Source organism: Ovis aries, chromosome 1 (genome assembly GCF_016772045.2).
Source record: "Ovis aries strain OAR_USU_Benz2616 breed Rambouillet chromosome 1, ARS-UI_Ramb_v3.0, whole genome shotgun sequence".
Taxonomy (NCBI): domain Eukaryota; kingdom Metazoa; phylum Chordata; class Mammalia; order Artiodactyla; family Bovidae; genus Ovis; species Ovis aries.
The window spans coordinates 194,875,982-194,892,199 of NC_056054.1; the positions used below are offsets into that span (position 1 = coordinate 194,875,982).

General features: G+C 39.5%; 1 protein-coding gene across 6 annotated transcripts in view; it reads left to right on the top strand.

Annotated features, from left to right (window-relative positions):
* The window catches only part of ATP13A5 (ATPase 13A5), a 116,970-nt gene that overhangs the window by 17,348 nt on the left and 83,404 nt on the right, over positions 1-16,218 (top strand). For all 6 annotated transcript variants that reach the window (XM_060404606.1, XM_060404608.1, XM_060404613.1 and 3 more), the window contains exons 2-7: positions 1,947-2,120; positions 2,813-2,959; positions 3,320-3,390; positions 3,497-3,577; positions 12,661-12,730; positions 15,604-15,738. In XM_060404606.1, coding sequence (XP_060260589.1) covers positions 1,947-2,120; positions 2,813-2,959; positions 3,320-3,390; positions 3,497-3,577; positions 12,661-12,730; positions 15,604-15,738 — 678 coding nt within the window. The remainder of the gene's footprint in view (positions 1-1,946; positions 2,121-2,812; positions 2,960-3,319; positions 3,391-3,496; positions 3,578-12,660; positions 12,731-15,603; positions 15,739-16,218) is intronic.

The window sequence follows — 16,218 nt, forward strand, 5'->3', positions numbered from 1 at the left end:
AGGTTTACAGAATCAGAGGAAAGATAGGAGAGAGAAAGGAGCTCTAACTGAAAATACGCTTAAAGCAGAGTGAACGTGTGTTTCTAAGATGCATGTAAAGCTTATCATGAATAATTTCCAAATAGTTGCATCGCAAAACTTAATGGATAATTTTTCCCCAAGTAGGTGATCCTATTAAGGAGTGGTGGAAAGAAACTCTTAACCTTGTAATTACTTTGCAGAACACTTAAGGTGACATTATCTCATTTGAGTCCAAGTGCCCTATAAAGTACATATTTCTAATTGTTTTTGTAGAAGAGTAAATTGGGATTTCCTAGAAATGAAATGATTTACCTAAGTTTACATAATTGGAAACCAACAGAGTGGTGACTCTAACTTACATCTTTGCTTCTTAAACCTGGGACCTTTTCAATATGTTTAAGTGTTACTTTCATCAACTTTTATTGAAATCTTGATCTACCAGAGTTCTTTATTAGAAAATATTAATTACAATGATTATTTTGAAGATAAAAATTTTCCCAAAGAAGTAAGCCAAAAGATTTATTATGAGCATGATGGCTCAGGCGGTAAAGTGTCTGCCTACAATGCAGGAGACCAGGGTTCAATCCCTGGGTTGGGAAGATCTCCTGGAGAAGGAAATGGCAACCCACTCCAGTATTCTTGCCTGGAAAATCCCATGAACAGAGGAGTCTGGTTGGCTACAGTCCATGGGGCGCAAAGAGTCAGACACGACTGAGCGACTTCACTTTCACTTTCAAACTGTCCTAAGGACTTCCCTGGTGGTCCAGCAGTTAAGAATCTGTCTGCCAGTGTAGCGGTTCAATCCCTGGTCAGGGAAGATTCCACGTACTGCAGGGCAACTAAGCCTGCAGACACATCTCCCGAAGCCCAAGTGTCCTAGAGGCTGTGCTCCGCAACAAGAGAAGCCATTGCGGTGAGAAGTCCACACACCACAACTGGAGAAAGCCCACGTGCAGCAATAAAGACTCAGCATGGTCGAAAATAGAGAAAAATTTAAAAGTAAACTGGCATAAAATTCAGGAGATTCCGCCACTGAAAGTGCTGTAGAAAAACCTATTTTCTTGACATTACACTCCTATGATCTGGACCCAGATTTCAGTCATAGAAAACACACCCACACACACAATAATAGCAGAAAGTAAAATAATGGTAGAGTAACAATGTCACTCATAATCAGGAGCCCTCTGGGTTTTCTAAATACACTATCTAGTTTTTTGAAATTTAGAAAACAATACTGTGAAATTTCATGGTAGGAGGTGGAAACTAGAAATTAGCTTTAATTAAGCAAATCTATTGTTTTTGGCTATTTATATTCCCCTAAAACTACATCTCAAATCTTTACACAATTCATGACAAGTGTTAACTAATCAATTATTAAAAGCAAAAATATTTCACATGTTACTCTCAGGATGAATACCTATAAGCTGTCTGTTGAAAATCTTTCACATGTACAAATAATCTCTTAATTTATATCACCCTACTGTTTTACAAAGCAGTACATTTATGCACACTTTCATTCCTAAAACAAGATATGAATCCTATTGGTCATAATTTATCATCTTCCGCCAATAAGTTCATATTAATAATTTTTAAAAGCCTTTTATCTAAAAGAAGTAAATCTGATCTAAAACATAGGTATTTTACATTAATAAATCTGAGGTGACTCATGAATATTTAGAACCAAATAAGTCTGCCTGTTCCTTGCTCCTAACATTTTAGTTCCATGTGCCAGGATAGCAAAATGAGTCTTTCTTTCTTTTTCTTTTTTATTGTATCAGCTGACAGCTGTAAGCAAAGGATCTGATCTAACCAACCAAAACTAGATTCCTCTCCCAACCCAATCTGCACCTAACATTTGTGTGTCTTGGAACAAAATGTGATTTTCTGTGGGGAAAACATAGAGTGATTTTTTATTTACTCTCCAGGAGGTGTTTGGTTACCAGACCCAGAAGCTACGCAGAGTTCTCTTCCTTGTGACATCCCTGCTGACCTGTGGGGTCCTTCCCCTAATATTCTACTGGAAGCCCCAGTGGAGGGTATGGGCCTACTGTATCCCATGCTCCTTGCAAGAAGCAGACACTGTTTTGCTAAGGACAACGGTGCGTGCCCTTCTGTGTTGCATCTAGTGCACAGCCTGTGACGCTCAGCACTCCAGAGCAGATCCTCCTCTGTTTAAGAGCTTCCCTGCCCCCCAGATACAATATGGCAGGACTATCTCTGTCATCTATTTGCTACACCTTATTTTGACCTAGGAATGTAGGACATTTCCTCCACATCTGCCTGGAGAACTTTCTGCCATGTCAGGCTAATTGTAAGTGCTCTTAGCCATAACATGAGCAATGGCTGTCAGTGTTATAACTCTTAAACATATACAAGGGAATTACTGTTCAGTTTTTCAAAAACATGTGTTTTGAGGGATATTATACATTTTAAACACCTAGATGTCATTTTAAGATAGCTGGAGACTATTTCCTGAATATGAACTTTCTTGCAAAGTATATCTTTCTCTTTTTTCCCTAGCAGAGTGGTTCTCAAATTTTAGTGCAATTCAGAATTACCTGGAGGACTCTTTAAAACATGGACTGTTAGCCTCCCAATAATATCTGACCCAGCAAGTCTGGGGTGAGACTAAGACTCTTACATGTCTAGCAAGTTACAAGGCAATGCAAATGCTTTTATCGGTAGCCCAAACTTTGGCAATGTCTGGTCTAGGACTTGGCAGGTATTTGGTTGACTGAGTGCTTTATGGAATAACACTGCAGAATTTCATGGGCTGAATTGTCTTCTCTAGGATGAATTTCAAAGATATATGAGGAAGAAGGTAATCTGCCTCTACTTATCCACACTGAAGATTCCTATAAGCAAGAACACAGAAGAACCCCTGGTGGCCGACTGCCACTCAGTCATAAACAAAGCTGTACTGAAGCCAGAATTAAAAGTAAGTGATTTGATTTTAAGAGTACAATGTTACAGCGTGTTTTCTTTGCAAGAGAATAATGTGTTTATTGGATGAAAGTTCTGAAAATCACACTGCTGGGCTGGAAATTATAGCTCTATGTCAAGAAAAGTGAGAGCTGTTTGAGGACCTGGACTAACCAACCCTCACCTTCCTTGACGGGCTTTACTTTGTGAATGACATCTGTTTTATGGGCTTCTCTGCTAGCTGAGTTGATAAAGAATCCGCCTGCAATGTGGAAGACCTGGGTTTGATCCCTGGGTTGGGAAGGTCACAAACAGACACAACTGAGCTGTTTTATTTTCTTTCCACTTTTCTGTTCTGTCACATTTGTACTCGCAGTTGCGATGTATCCAAGTGCAGAAAATCAGGTATGTTTGGAACAACTTGGAGAAGAAGTTTCAGAAAGTTGGGTAAGTCTGAGTTTTTCCCTCAACACTCATCAGAATATAAGGGAAGAACACTGATTTGTTGAGCACCATGAACTGAAGTGCAGTTCCTGTCCTGACCACATCCTAGGTTGCTGGAAGATAGCAACAGCTGCTATGACATCCATCACACGTTTGGACTGGGTCTTACCACTGAAGAACAAGAGATCAGGTAGGGTTTGGGGTACTCCAGAGAAAATTTTGCTAGCATAAATGGAAATGTTGCATGGCTTAAGATGAGTGAATTGTTGGCACAAGGCTACCTCCACTTCACATAACCCCAGTTCATTTACTGGCATCAGAGTGTTCTAAATTATTCTCATTTTAGGCACACTTATTAAAAAGGGAAGACTAAAAGAACAATGCAATCAAATAATATTTGATCTTTTCTCTCAGGATTATAGAACAGTATTCTCTGTGTTGTCTCATTTCTTTCCTCAAAAAAACTTGAGTCATTTCATAAACATCAGCATCTTAATCCTCCAGGTCCTCTGAGAGACAGAAAGACAATATAATGATTGCATTTTACTAGGAGAACTGGCCCTGGAGATGAGGATTTTGTTTGCTCAGTTAATTATGTCATTCACCACTATTATTTACAGAATCTAGAACAGTGCCTGATTCATGGTAGAAGCTCAATAGACTTGTGTGGAAGGAATGAATAAATAAATGCATTCATTGATCTGTGAACTAAACTCTTCTAATATGCCAGGCATTTTGCAAGGCACTAGGGATCTAAGGATAAATAAGACTTAGTCATGGTCCAGGAGACATTAACTGACTGGTGGGAAAGAGCGACAAAGAATAGAGGTACAGTTGTGAGAATGAGATCTATAAAGGCACATAGGTTAGGAAATGATAGGATAATAGTACAGGAAATGCTTAGGCTTCTCATTAACTCACAGTGACCTAGAGTCCCTGCTTCACTCATCTGTAGTTTGAAATGGTGAATCCTGGTGACTCTGAAAGAAAACCATTGCAAGTTTTCTCAAGAATCTTAATAATCCCCTATATTTCTTGCCCAGTTTTAGGGATGAGAAGAAGGATTTGCCTGATCTTCTTCACACTAGGTCAGAAACACAAATTCTCAAGTGAAGGAGCAATTCAGTCTTTAAAATACAGGTTCTTGGGTTCTTCTCCATAATTCTGATTTAGTAAGTAGAAGCTAGGGTGGTGGTGAGAGAAAAACAGGATTTTTAGCAAGCATCTCCATGATTTGTATTCACACCAAGCCTGTGAGTTATTGATCTATTATTGTTTTCAAGTTTTCCCTCTGTTTGAACACTATGAAAAATGAACTGGGCATCTAGATTCTGACAATATTCCAAAATGCCTTAGAAGCAGAGTATCATTATATAAGATTTCAGATACAATGCTTAAATACTGAAGTACAAAAAGTTTTCAAAGTCATTAAAAACACATTGCTTTCCTAGCACTGACAAGGCATTTAAAGGATTGATCTATTTAGGAAATCTAGTTGATGAATATAGATATACTCTGCTAAGAAACCATTTCCCCAGATTTTCCATCCATGTAGCTACCTCACGTTTATTTATTTATCAGGTGCCAAGCTTTAATAAACATCATACATAATTAAATTTAAATTTGGTCCACACAATAAAGAACTTGACAATCTAATAACCAAGATAAAGTATATAGTTTCCCAAATATGAAGAACAGAGGAGATAATCTACTTAGAAATATATAGTCATGTTTTATTTTGTGAGTCTTTCCATTTGGAGAGTAAAGAGAGAAAGTAAAATATGGAGCATTCCTCACCCATCCACAAATTTCCCCTTTTATTTTTTTAAAGACTAAACACTTTTTCCAAAAATTAAATATGATGGATTGGTTGGTTGAGTGATAGCTAAACAGTTTCCTCAATGAATTTGAACTTGCTTGCATGAAAAGCAAGGACCCAGTATAAGAAATAGAGAAAGAGGGATACACAAAAGTTTCTGATCATGAAAAGTCATCAAAAAATACAACCTCCTCTTTCAGTCTTCCTAGCAGCCAGAAAAAGAGAGAAAATGCAAAGATGAACATAGTTCTCACTTTTCAGTAGCAAAAAGCAAATGAAGACATCAGGAGTGACACATTTACCCTAGAGAGAAACTATCAGAGGGTATCAAGGGGACTGAAACTGGGTCTCTTGCATAATAGGTGGATCCTTTATCATCTGAGCCACCAGGGAATCCATCAAGAGGAAAGCAGGAAAATTATTCGAGAAGGTTCCCTGCTCTCACCTTCACTCATCCAGGAACTGAACGCATCTTGCCATCTTAGTGACTGTCCTAGACAGGTATACAGACACTTGGAGTAATTCTCTTACCTCATGGACACAGGGCCCTATGAAAAAACACACCTACCTCATCCCCATCCATCCAAGCTGTCTTCATATTAGAACAGTTTTTTTTCAGTCGAGTGACACTTCATCTCCTCTCTCAGTCCTCCCTGTTCCTGCCTCCTCTGTTTAGCCTCCTGAAAACATAAGAACTTTCTGGCAGAAGAGATCCAGGTGCCTCCTAACTGGGGGCTAGCTCCAGACCAATCACCTTGTATCCCAGAACTCTGGAAGGAAAAAAACAAAAAAGCTTTGATGGATAGGCTTTACCAATTTCTATAATAGGGATACTCCAACCATGGCTGATTCCGGTGTGACATCACTGAATGTGGAGCTGTGGAGTGGTATTCACAATTGGCTTGGTGATTCTATAGGACCAAACTTAATTCTCAACACTTGTTACACCACTGAGAAAAAAGGCATGCTTGTTAGTAACAGAGGAAAGAAATCTGAGTGGACAGCAGCAAAGAGGATGGGTTTGCCTTCAATGTTCAACTCCAAGCTGATAGAAGCTTTTCCCAGAGAATAGAGACAGAAAAACTAAGCAAGGGGAAGGCAGGGGAGAGAAAGAGCGGGGCTGCTATGAAATCCTACTCTTTTACTCCTCAGGTCTTGCGGAAAGCCAAAGTCAGAAAAGAAATCATATCTATATACCACGACCTTTATCCTCTTGGAAATCTCCATCTTTAGAAATACAACCCAAGTGTAGACACTTGTCCATCAGATCAGTTCTTTGGAAAAGAACAAGGAAGAATTGATCAGAGTGGAGGAGACAGGCTTCACTCATTGTTCTGGAAGCCTATTAAATTGTCTCAAATCCTAGCATTAGATTAGAAGTCAATAACATACTTAAAAATATAACCCATGTTTCGATGGTTCTGGGTTCACTGAAAGTATAAAATCACTTAACTCCAATGCTTTGTTTCAGAGCAAAACATTATGAAAGCACAAGTAAGCCTAAGACCTGAGTCTCACTGGTGAGATTGTCCCTGGGATTTCTCCACCCCCACCTCCATTTAGATGCCCTCATGGTCCTCTGTGTTCTGGATCTTCCTGTCTGGGAATGCTCTGTGCACATCCCCACAAAAGCTGATGAGCAGCACCTCAATTAGCTAACATACAGGGCATGAAATTCTGGAAGAACTTGACTTTCCCTGAGGTTACCTGGAAACGTGCTTTAGGAAATGAAAGGAACAGGTCACAGATGAAGACTAGTGTGAAAAAATAAAATGACTTTTGTCATTTGTAAAATGAATGTTCTCTGTATAAATTATAAAGTATAGAAGCAGGCTCTGGACTGCTAAAATTGGGAATTTTTCCCCTGAAAGAAATTTCTCAAAAGATGCTAATCTTACTTTTATTATTATTTTAAAATGGGAGGGCTCAAAGACTAACATACCTGTTATACTCTATGACATACCCAAATGCCAGCAGTTGGATGCCATTTCTCTGCATCTGTGAATTTCTCAAGCCTTCTCTCCTTCTCGGTCTCCATTAGGAGAGCGAGGGATTAACTAGTAGAATCACCTGGGAACTTTTCTCCAAACACTAATAAAGCTGCTCCCTAAAATCCCAAATTTCATGGAAATGGATCATGCCAGAATCCCCTGGCTTAGTATTAACTCTTTGGAAAACCTCAGACCTCCCTCCCTGCCAAGGACGCTAATGATGGCTTATCAGAATGGAAACAGAGTGATTATATGAAGTTTGAAAATGCTCACCAGTGATTCTGACATGGTCCTTCTGCCTCTTTGAGGACTCTCAGCCTAGTCTTCACCATCCGGAGCCTAAAAGGCCCAGCAGATAACATATTCTCAACAATTATTTGGTGAATAAATTGACAAATGAATGAAAGAACTAGTAATCATGTTGAAAAGAGATATAGACCGTTGCCAGAGAAAATATTCCTAGTCATTCATGCTTGGTTTTTAAGAAGTAAATAACTTTCAGCACATTTACTAGTATCTCATGGTTGCAAGAAATCTCAGTGATTCTTCGAGGGTAGCCCATAACCAGTGCAGAAATGCCTTCATAACTTCCCTGTTAAGAAACCCTTCAATCTCTTTTGAAGAGAGATCTTCTACATCCAAAGTAATTATGAATGGTTCTGAATATTAGGCAAGTCTACTTAATTTCATTTAGACTACTGAGTTTCATGAGGCCACCTGGAATTGTTCTAGGGCTTCCTTTCCCTGCCAGCTTATCAGATTTTTAAAGTCAGGGAATGTCATCTCCTTTGTTCCTTGGAACTTTGCTGATGTGACCCAACTCAAACCTCGTATTTCTTCTTCTGGTTTTCAACCAGTGATCAACATCCCTGAAAATTCTATGTGGTTCATGCTGAGATTGAGATGAGTACATGATCTCTAGCCACACAATACATTTTGGCAAGAGACAGTGGAAAAGGTGAAACATCAAGGGGCAAGCCAGTTTGTGATTCAAACATCGTTGCTGCCTGACCACATAAACGTTGAGAATCATGTTTTATTTGGCAGGCATTCTGAGGACTTTAAGCCAGTGAGACCGGACTCTCAGATCACTCTGAGGGACAGCTTCAAAGAGGCAAGGGGGCTGAGGAGCCAGGACATATAGGAATTTTTGCAACAAAGACCAGGTAGTGAGAACTTCAGGTTACTGTTAATTGAAGAAAACTGGAGGTCTCAAGTTTAAGAATGTAGCACTTTTCTATGTATGGGAAGATGCAAGAATCTGGGCTCACTGAAATGATTGCTTTGGTATGGACATTAGCTCTCTGGAGCCAGTATCCTATGTGTTCTCATCCCGTGTCTCCTCAGCGTGCACCATCAGAGGCTGCAGCAGTTGACTGCTACATGGCGTGCTAAGTCATCTCAGCTGTGTGCGACTCTTTGTGACCCTGTGGACTGCAGCCCTCTAGATAGCAGGCATCCAGTTTCTACCCTGAGTTCCCTCAGGATGAAACTTCAAGGTGGCTGCGGCAATGTGATGGTCAAATGGCTACAACATCCTTTATTCACTGACATGACAGGCAATATTTTTTATTCACATTTTCCGGATGTTCCCTAAAGAGGATCATCACAGGCCAGTATGAACCTACTGGATCTCAGTTCTCATAAGAGCTGGGTACCTCTCCTTTAATGGTAACATTAGAAACCATCTCACCCAACAAAGAAAAAGGTCATAGGGCACTTGGCTTGCTTCTTTCTAAACTGACTTCCACAGCCTGTGTGCTGCTATCATTCTGTAAACTGGGTTTACAGCCTTGTTAGGGGAGACGGTATTCTAGTCGTGGTTCATGAAGGTCCTCATTAATTAATTCCAATATTTAGGGAACATTCTCTGTGACAGATACTGTGCCCCTAGATGTCAGAAAAATAGAGCTGAGAAAGCTCCCTCTCTGCCATTAAAGAGAGCCTAGGAAATTCAAGCTAAAAGACGTGTAATTATATGTTACAATTCAAAGAGGTTACTAAGAAATGAAGGGTTATTAGGGACAAGAAAAATAATTAACTAATTAATACAGGAATGGAGACTATGTCAGATATAGTTGTTACTTATTAAGGATCTGTCATGTTCTAGGTGGGTTTCCCAGGTGGTGCAGTGGTAAAGAATTCACCCACCAATGTAGGAGATGCAAGAGACACAGGTTTGATCCCTGGGTGGAGAAGATCCACTGGAGGAAGAAATTGCAACCCAATCCAGTACTCTTTGCCTGGACAATTCCACGGACAGTGGGGTAGCAAAGAGTCAAACATGACTGAGCATGGCACATGTTTTAGGCAGGTATTATCAACCCATTTTCTAGGTAAGAGAACCAAGGCTCACACTTCATTCATCCATTCAACTCATTTAACTAATCATTCCTCAGTACATTCTATGAATTAGGCCCTGCTTTAGGCATTCGGAATATACCAGTGACCTCTAGATGCTTATGTAATAGTGGAAGATAGTCTATTGTTTGCATGCCGATTAACATGTAAAAAATAAGGTATAACTTCAGATTATCAAACAGTCTGTAAAGAAAAATGAGTTAGGTTAAGGAGATAAAGATAATCTGACTTGGTGGTCAGGGTAGCTATTTTAAATTGAATTGGAGAAGAGCCTCCAATAAGAAGATGCCTTTTACACAGAGGCCTGAATGAAATGAGGGCATGAGCCATGCAAAGATGTGAGAGAAACTGGCCCAGGTAGAAGGGGCAACAAGTACAAAGGCTTAGCAGTACCCAAGCCTGTTGAATCTCAAAGTTCTTAACCCTGAAACCACAGAATACATTTCAGAGCTTGGTGGAGTCAAGACATAAAAAGAGTTCAGTGAGAAGCAAAGTGATAGATAAGCGTGAGTTATTAGTATAGGACACTTGTGAAGGATACAAGTGGACAGGCCAGAGGACTCTACATAAGAACTTAGTGGGCTACATTTTTTATAATCAAAGGGAAACTGGGGAGGGGGAGGAGACTACCTTCTTCCTCATCCTTGAGTAGACATCAGGCTTCCATCATCAGCTTCTCCTCTAAATCAGGTGGGGGAGTCTTCTTGTCCCTCCACAGTCAAACCCAGATTGTCATGGAGCGATTCAAATCAGTAGGAAGGTGGTGGTGGTGGTGGTGGTTTAGTCACTAAGTCGTGTCCGACTCTTGCGACCCTGTGGACTATAGCCTGCCAGGCTCCTCTGTCCATGGGATTCTCCAGGCAAGAAACTGGAGTGGGTTGCCATTTCCTTCTCCAGGGTAGCTCCTCAACCCAGGAATCAAACCCAGGTCTCCGGCACTGCAGGCAGATTCTTTACCAACTGAGCCATGAGGGAAGCTAACATATGCTAAAGTGTAGTAAACTATCTCAGGTTTCAGTGTAAAGAGGTACTTGTACTTTAGAATATCATTTCCTCATATATATATGGGATCATTAACTTACTTACCTCAACCAGCAAGATGCAGGTGCCATTGACCTGTATAGTTTTGTTATTAAGCAAGCCTGCTATATTTACAATGTCTGGATTGTTTTCTCAAGTGATATTAACTTACAGTTGCCTCCTAAAGCTCCCTATCTATAATCCCCTAGTGGGATTTCTAGACTAACTGTTTGGTTATCCTACTCTGTCCGTATCACCACCAAGCTCTATTATCAGATTTAGCTCTCAAAGGCTGCTGCTAAGTCGCTTCAGTCGTTTCTGACTCTGTGCGACCCCACAGACGGCAGCCTGCCAGGCTCCCCCGTCTCTGAGATTCTCCAGGCAAGAACACTGGAGTGGGTTGCCATTTCCTTCTCCAATGCATGAAAGTGAAAAGTGAAAGTGAAGTCACTCAGTCGTGTCCGACTCTTAGTGACCCCATGGACTGCAGCCTACCAGGCTCCTCCATCCATGGGATTTTCCAGGCAAGAGTACTGGAGTGGGGTGCCATCGCCTTCTCCATCTCAAAGGCTAAGCAGACCTTAACAAAGTGAAGGATGTGGGGAGGGTATTCCAAGGAGAGAGAGAGGAAAACCAAGTTTAGGATTCTTAGAAGTTCTGAATACTTGCCAACAACAGGTTATTTTGATGGCTTTTGGAAAAGGATTTTAACCACTAAAGTGGCTTGAGCTATGGTCCTTTTTCAGTGTGAGACTTAGGGACTTCTGACGTCCCTTACAGTAGTACATGCTATTTGACTTAGCTGTTTCTCAATATCTCTGAACCACGGTGCTTTCACACATGAGGAGTCGGAAGACCTTGGTTTGAGTCCTTGCAATCCCTTGCAAGTGATAATTGCATTTGGACTAGCATGGCTTAGAAGTCAGACAACCTTGGACTCAGCTCTCTGTCACAGACCAAAAGTCCATCAGGCAGATTTTCTCCTCCATCTTTACTGAGGGAGAGAGTAAAGTGGAGTCGTAGAGACCATGGTGGGAAGCCTGGCTCTGCTGCTTTCTCACTCTGAGACTCTGGGAAAGTTACTTAGTTTCTCTAAACTTCAGTTTTCTTTATAATGATGATGATAATATAAAGTCTCACAGGAAAAATGTATATGAATGGTTAAATGCAGTTTCTGATACCGTCATCTCTGCTTAAAAGTTACATTGTCATGATTAATGTTAGGTATGTGCATCTTTGTCAAAATACCCACATTGAATAGTTCTTCCCATTGGCAAAGAGAGAATATCAGTTCTTTCTTTTGTTTTTAAAACTATTTTAAATTGCACTTTTATTTTATATTGGGGTGCAGTTGGTTTACAATGTTATGTTAGTTTCAGGTGGTTACAGCAAAGTGGTTCAGTCATATATATAAATATATGCATTCTTTTTCAGATTCTTTTCCCAGATAGGTTATTACAGACTATCGAGTAAAGCTTTCGGTGCTACATAGTAGGTCCTTGTTGATTTCTTACTTTATATATAGTAATATGTATATGTTAATCCCAACCTCCTAATGTAGTCCTCCCTTAGGGCTTCTTATTGTAATGTACATGTGTGTGGGTTTACAAAGTGTTAGCCATGAAAGCCATATACCATCTTCCAGTTCATTGGTTCATTCCTTCATGTACTCATTGAGTTCAAAAACTAAAGACCTGTCTAGGTGCTAGAGATACCAAGGTAAGACAGATATGATCTCCAACATCAAGAGCAATCTAGAATTCCTGAGAATTCTAGGAACACTGTCATATCTGTTTCTTTTTAGCTGCTCTTAGAATATACTCAATTTTAAAAAATGCCTTTCTAAATTCATTTTGATTCATGAGTTATACTGTACTTAAGGTATATTTAACAGAAAAACAACTTGTCCACCATGTGCTTTCATTTACAAATATAGTAGTATTTTGAGATTGGCATATTAATTTTTAATTGAAAGCACAAAGTCCTTTAAGGGGAGAGAAGGGACTTCTGCTTCGTGTCGCCTGTACTCACTTATTGATAAGCATGTTGGTGTGACACTAATAGATGATCAATCTCCTACAGAAGATTAGTGTGCGGGCCAAATGCCATTGAGGTTGAAATCCAACCCATATGGAAGCTTCTTGTTAAACAGGTAACTGTTTTCATTTGTTTTTAAAAATAAAATACTGTTTTTTCCTTTTTCATTTCTAGCACCCAGGGAAATCTTAAAAACATGCATACTTTGACAAGGACAAAAATCTGTATTTTGTGCAACTTTCTTTGGTTATTTCCATTGACTTTAGTTTCTACTTTTCCTGTCTATTGAGGCTTTATTTTTTATTATTATTTCAATAAATATATATTTTTTTATTCCAGGATTTATAACTGGTCCTTTTCAATAATCACTTTTTCTAAATTCAAATCTGCTTAAAAAAATTCCTTCCCAGTGTGAGGGAGAGATTTTCATTTCATAATCTCCTCTTTGTTTTTTTCAGTTTTTGATGATGGCTATAGTGGGGAGGGGGAAGGATTGTTATCATTTCATGATCTCTTTGAGGATTTAAAAAGTATTATTTGATCCTTTTTTGTATTGTTCTATCACTCTATTATATCTAGTCTCTTGATAGTGACTCCTTCCCTTTTTAGTGTTTCTGTTTGTTTTAGAATATTTTCTCTGTATGCTGTGGAGTTTATTTATTTTAGTAAGCTCAGCTTGGCTGGGACTTTCCTTCCTCCGTGCATCCCTCACTCCTTGCTCACTTTGCTTCTCTGGGTCATACTGGTCACCATGGGTCCCAAGTTCAGAACTGGAGCTTGTATTGGAGGATTGTGCTCTGTCCATCGTGGATCTGTTGGATGCAGGCCCTGAGTCAGCTTGGTGCTTGGCCAAAGTCACAGCTGCACCACAAACTTGTCTCTCCTATTCCTCCCTCTGCTGCTGGGGAACCCTGGCTGCTTGTGACTTTTCTCAGCCTCTGCTCTGGGGCAGGACAAATCCAGGGGCTATTGCTGTTATCTTTAGCAAGCCTGGTTGTCTCCTGCCATTTGTGGGATACTTGCTGCTGCTGCTGCTGCTGCTAAGTCACTTCAGTCGTGTCCAACTCTGTGCGACCCCATAGACGGCAGCCCATCAGTCTCCCCCGTCCCTGGGATTCTCCAGGCAAGAACACTGGAGTGGGTTGCCATTTCCTTCTCCAACGCATGAAAGTGAAAAGTAAAACTGAAATCTCTCAGTTGTGTCTAACTCTTGGCGACCCCATGGACTGAAGCCTACCAGGCTCCTCCGTCCATGGGATTTTCCAGGCAAGAGGACTGGAGTGGGGTGCCATTGCCTCCTCATAAAATTGAGCTCCTAGCCGGTGATCTCCTGTCTCTGTGTAAAACCTAACACGCTGATCGATCTGTCTCCGCTCAGTGCTCCACGTTTCCAGTCTGTTTCTAATCCACAAAGATGGCCATTTCGGTTTTTACATGGCCATTTTTAAAAAATAATTTTTTATTAGACTTTTTTGTTTAGAACAGTCTTAGGTCCACAGAAAAATTGATCGGAAGGTACTGAGGTTTCCTCTGTATCCCATGCCTGCACATAAGCACAATCTCTCCTATTATTAAAAAGCAGATTGCTTTTAAAACTTCTTATTCATGTACATTTTCAAATTACCAAAGACTCTTTCAAGTGTCTATTTAGTCTGCTTTGAAAAGAGTGCTAATATTTCCTGACACTTACTTGTTAGGTCTTTAGTAGAAAAAATAACAAGAAAACCTATGTCTTTACATTTGATTTCAAAAGAATATTGAATAAGAGAAATAAATTAATTAGGATGGTTTTGTTTCTTCTACAAGAAGTATTTAACCAATTTTCTACTGAGGTTATACAAACTCAAAATCGTATTACTAGAAATGCATAATTTATAATTAAAGCATTTCATGCTGAACAGACAGAAGAGCTATAATTTGTATGAAAAGCATGTTGCAATGGAAATAATAAAAAAGCTAAGGAACACAAGCTTTCTTAACCAATGAAATACAGCCAAGGGTTTCAGAAACTTTAAAGTTATATCCTATTAACTTATGAACCAGATGTCAGTTTATTTTTAGGACGAAGGTAGAAATTTATTTAATATATTAGAAAATTATAGAAGATGGAGGTAAGAAAGAACAGCACTGATTTTAAGTAATATTTCATCTAATTCATTTTGATTATAAAGAGCACTTTACTGAGAAAAAGAAAAATCTTTGTCCGGCTCAGAAGGGGTGTTTAATTCAAGCTAAGTGTGTAGGTCGTGTGACCTTCTCTAGCTCCCTGGGGTTTGCCCTCTCTGTTATTATTACTAATAGTAAAGTCAGCAGGACTAGAATGGGGACAATTGAGGGAACAAAAAAAGTCCAAGATATTATTAAGAGACCGAAAATACCTGCTTGGGACTGGTGATACATTCTGCACATAATTCTCACTACAACTTTGAATAAGGCTTCTCTCTTTCCTGAGTAAGACTATCCCTTCTTGTTTAAGAGAATGTCCATGCTCTCAGAGAATCTTGCTAAGACCTGTGACGTGAGAGTATTATTTTTAAATGAATTATTTGGATAAAAGTGAAATCCTTCATTGCACAACTTGACTACATCTTGTAGCATGTGAATACATGAAAAAGAAGCCTGCAGTACAAAGTTCAACACTGAAGTTTGTTCTTAAAAGAGTCTGAATCATGTTTCTCCCCCAATGTGGGTCCATCTGTTTAAAAAGGTACACTATTAGATTTTGTTATTGGTCAGATATTTTTGAAAGTTCAAAATAAATAAGAAGGATCAATTTGTGAGCATGGTTCTGAACGCCTAAAATAAATTCGCTTCTACTGTATCGCATTCTATGAGCTTGACATTGCCTCTACTGAAATTAATGGAGCTCTGAGTGAATTCTATTGTTGTATGTTGCAAAAATGAAAGAAAAAAATCGTATAAAGAAATGACATTAGACTACCACTAAGGTCCATGCAGGTGACCCAGAATCTCTTTTCATACCTGCAGGTTTTAAATCCATTCTACGTGTTACAAGTCTTTACCCTCACTTTGTGGCTGTCTCAAGGTTACATCGAATACTCAGTGGCCATCATCATCTTGTCTGTTCTCTCCATTGGCTTAAGTGTGTATGATTTGCGACAGGTAAGAAAAGAAATCATAGTTGGATTCTATTTAGCCTCAGGCTGCACGAAAAGCCAAACATGGTTCCACTGAGAGCAAAGAGTTGCTTCGTTAAACATAAGTCATAATAAAGCAAAAAGCAAGGGCTTACTAAATCTTGGATCTCAGAAGGAGGGTTTTAGGAATGTCAGATAGATTTAAACATCTTTGCAAACTCTGATTATCGACTGAAGGCTGCATTGAGTAACTATGTTTAGAAGGACTCTGAGGCTATGTCTGAGTCTGATAGGAAAATGATGGATTAATGATGACAGTATAGTACCTTTCTGTCATCTTCCATCATTGTTCATCTTATAGCCAATTAAAATCTTCCTTTTAAGGAAAATCAGTCTTATAAATGATATAACAGCGTATTCTGAAGTGGATGGCTTCCCTAGTGGCTCAGACGGTAAAGAATTCATCTGCAATGAATTGAGACCTGAGTTCAAGAGCTGGGTCAAG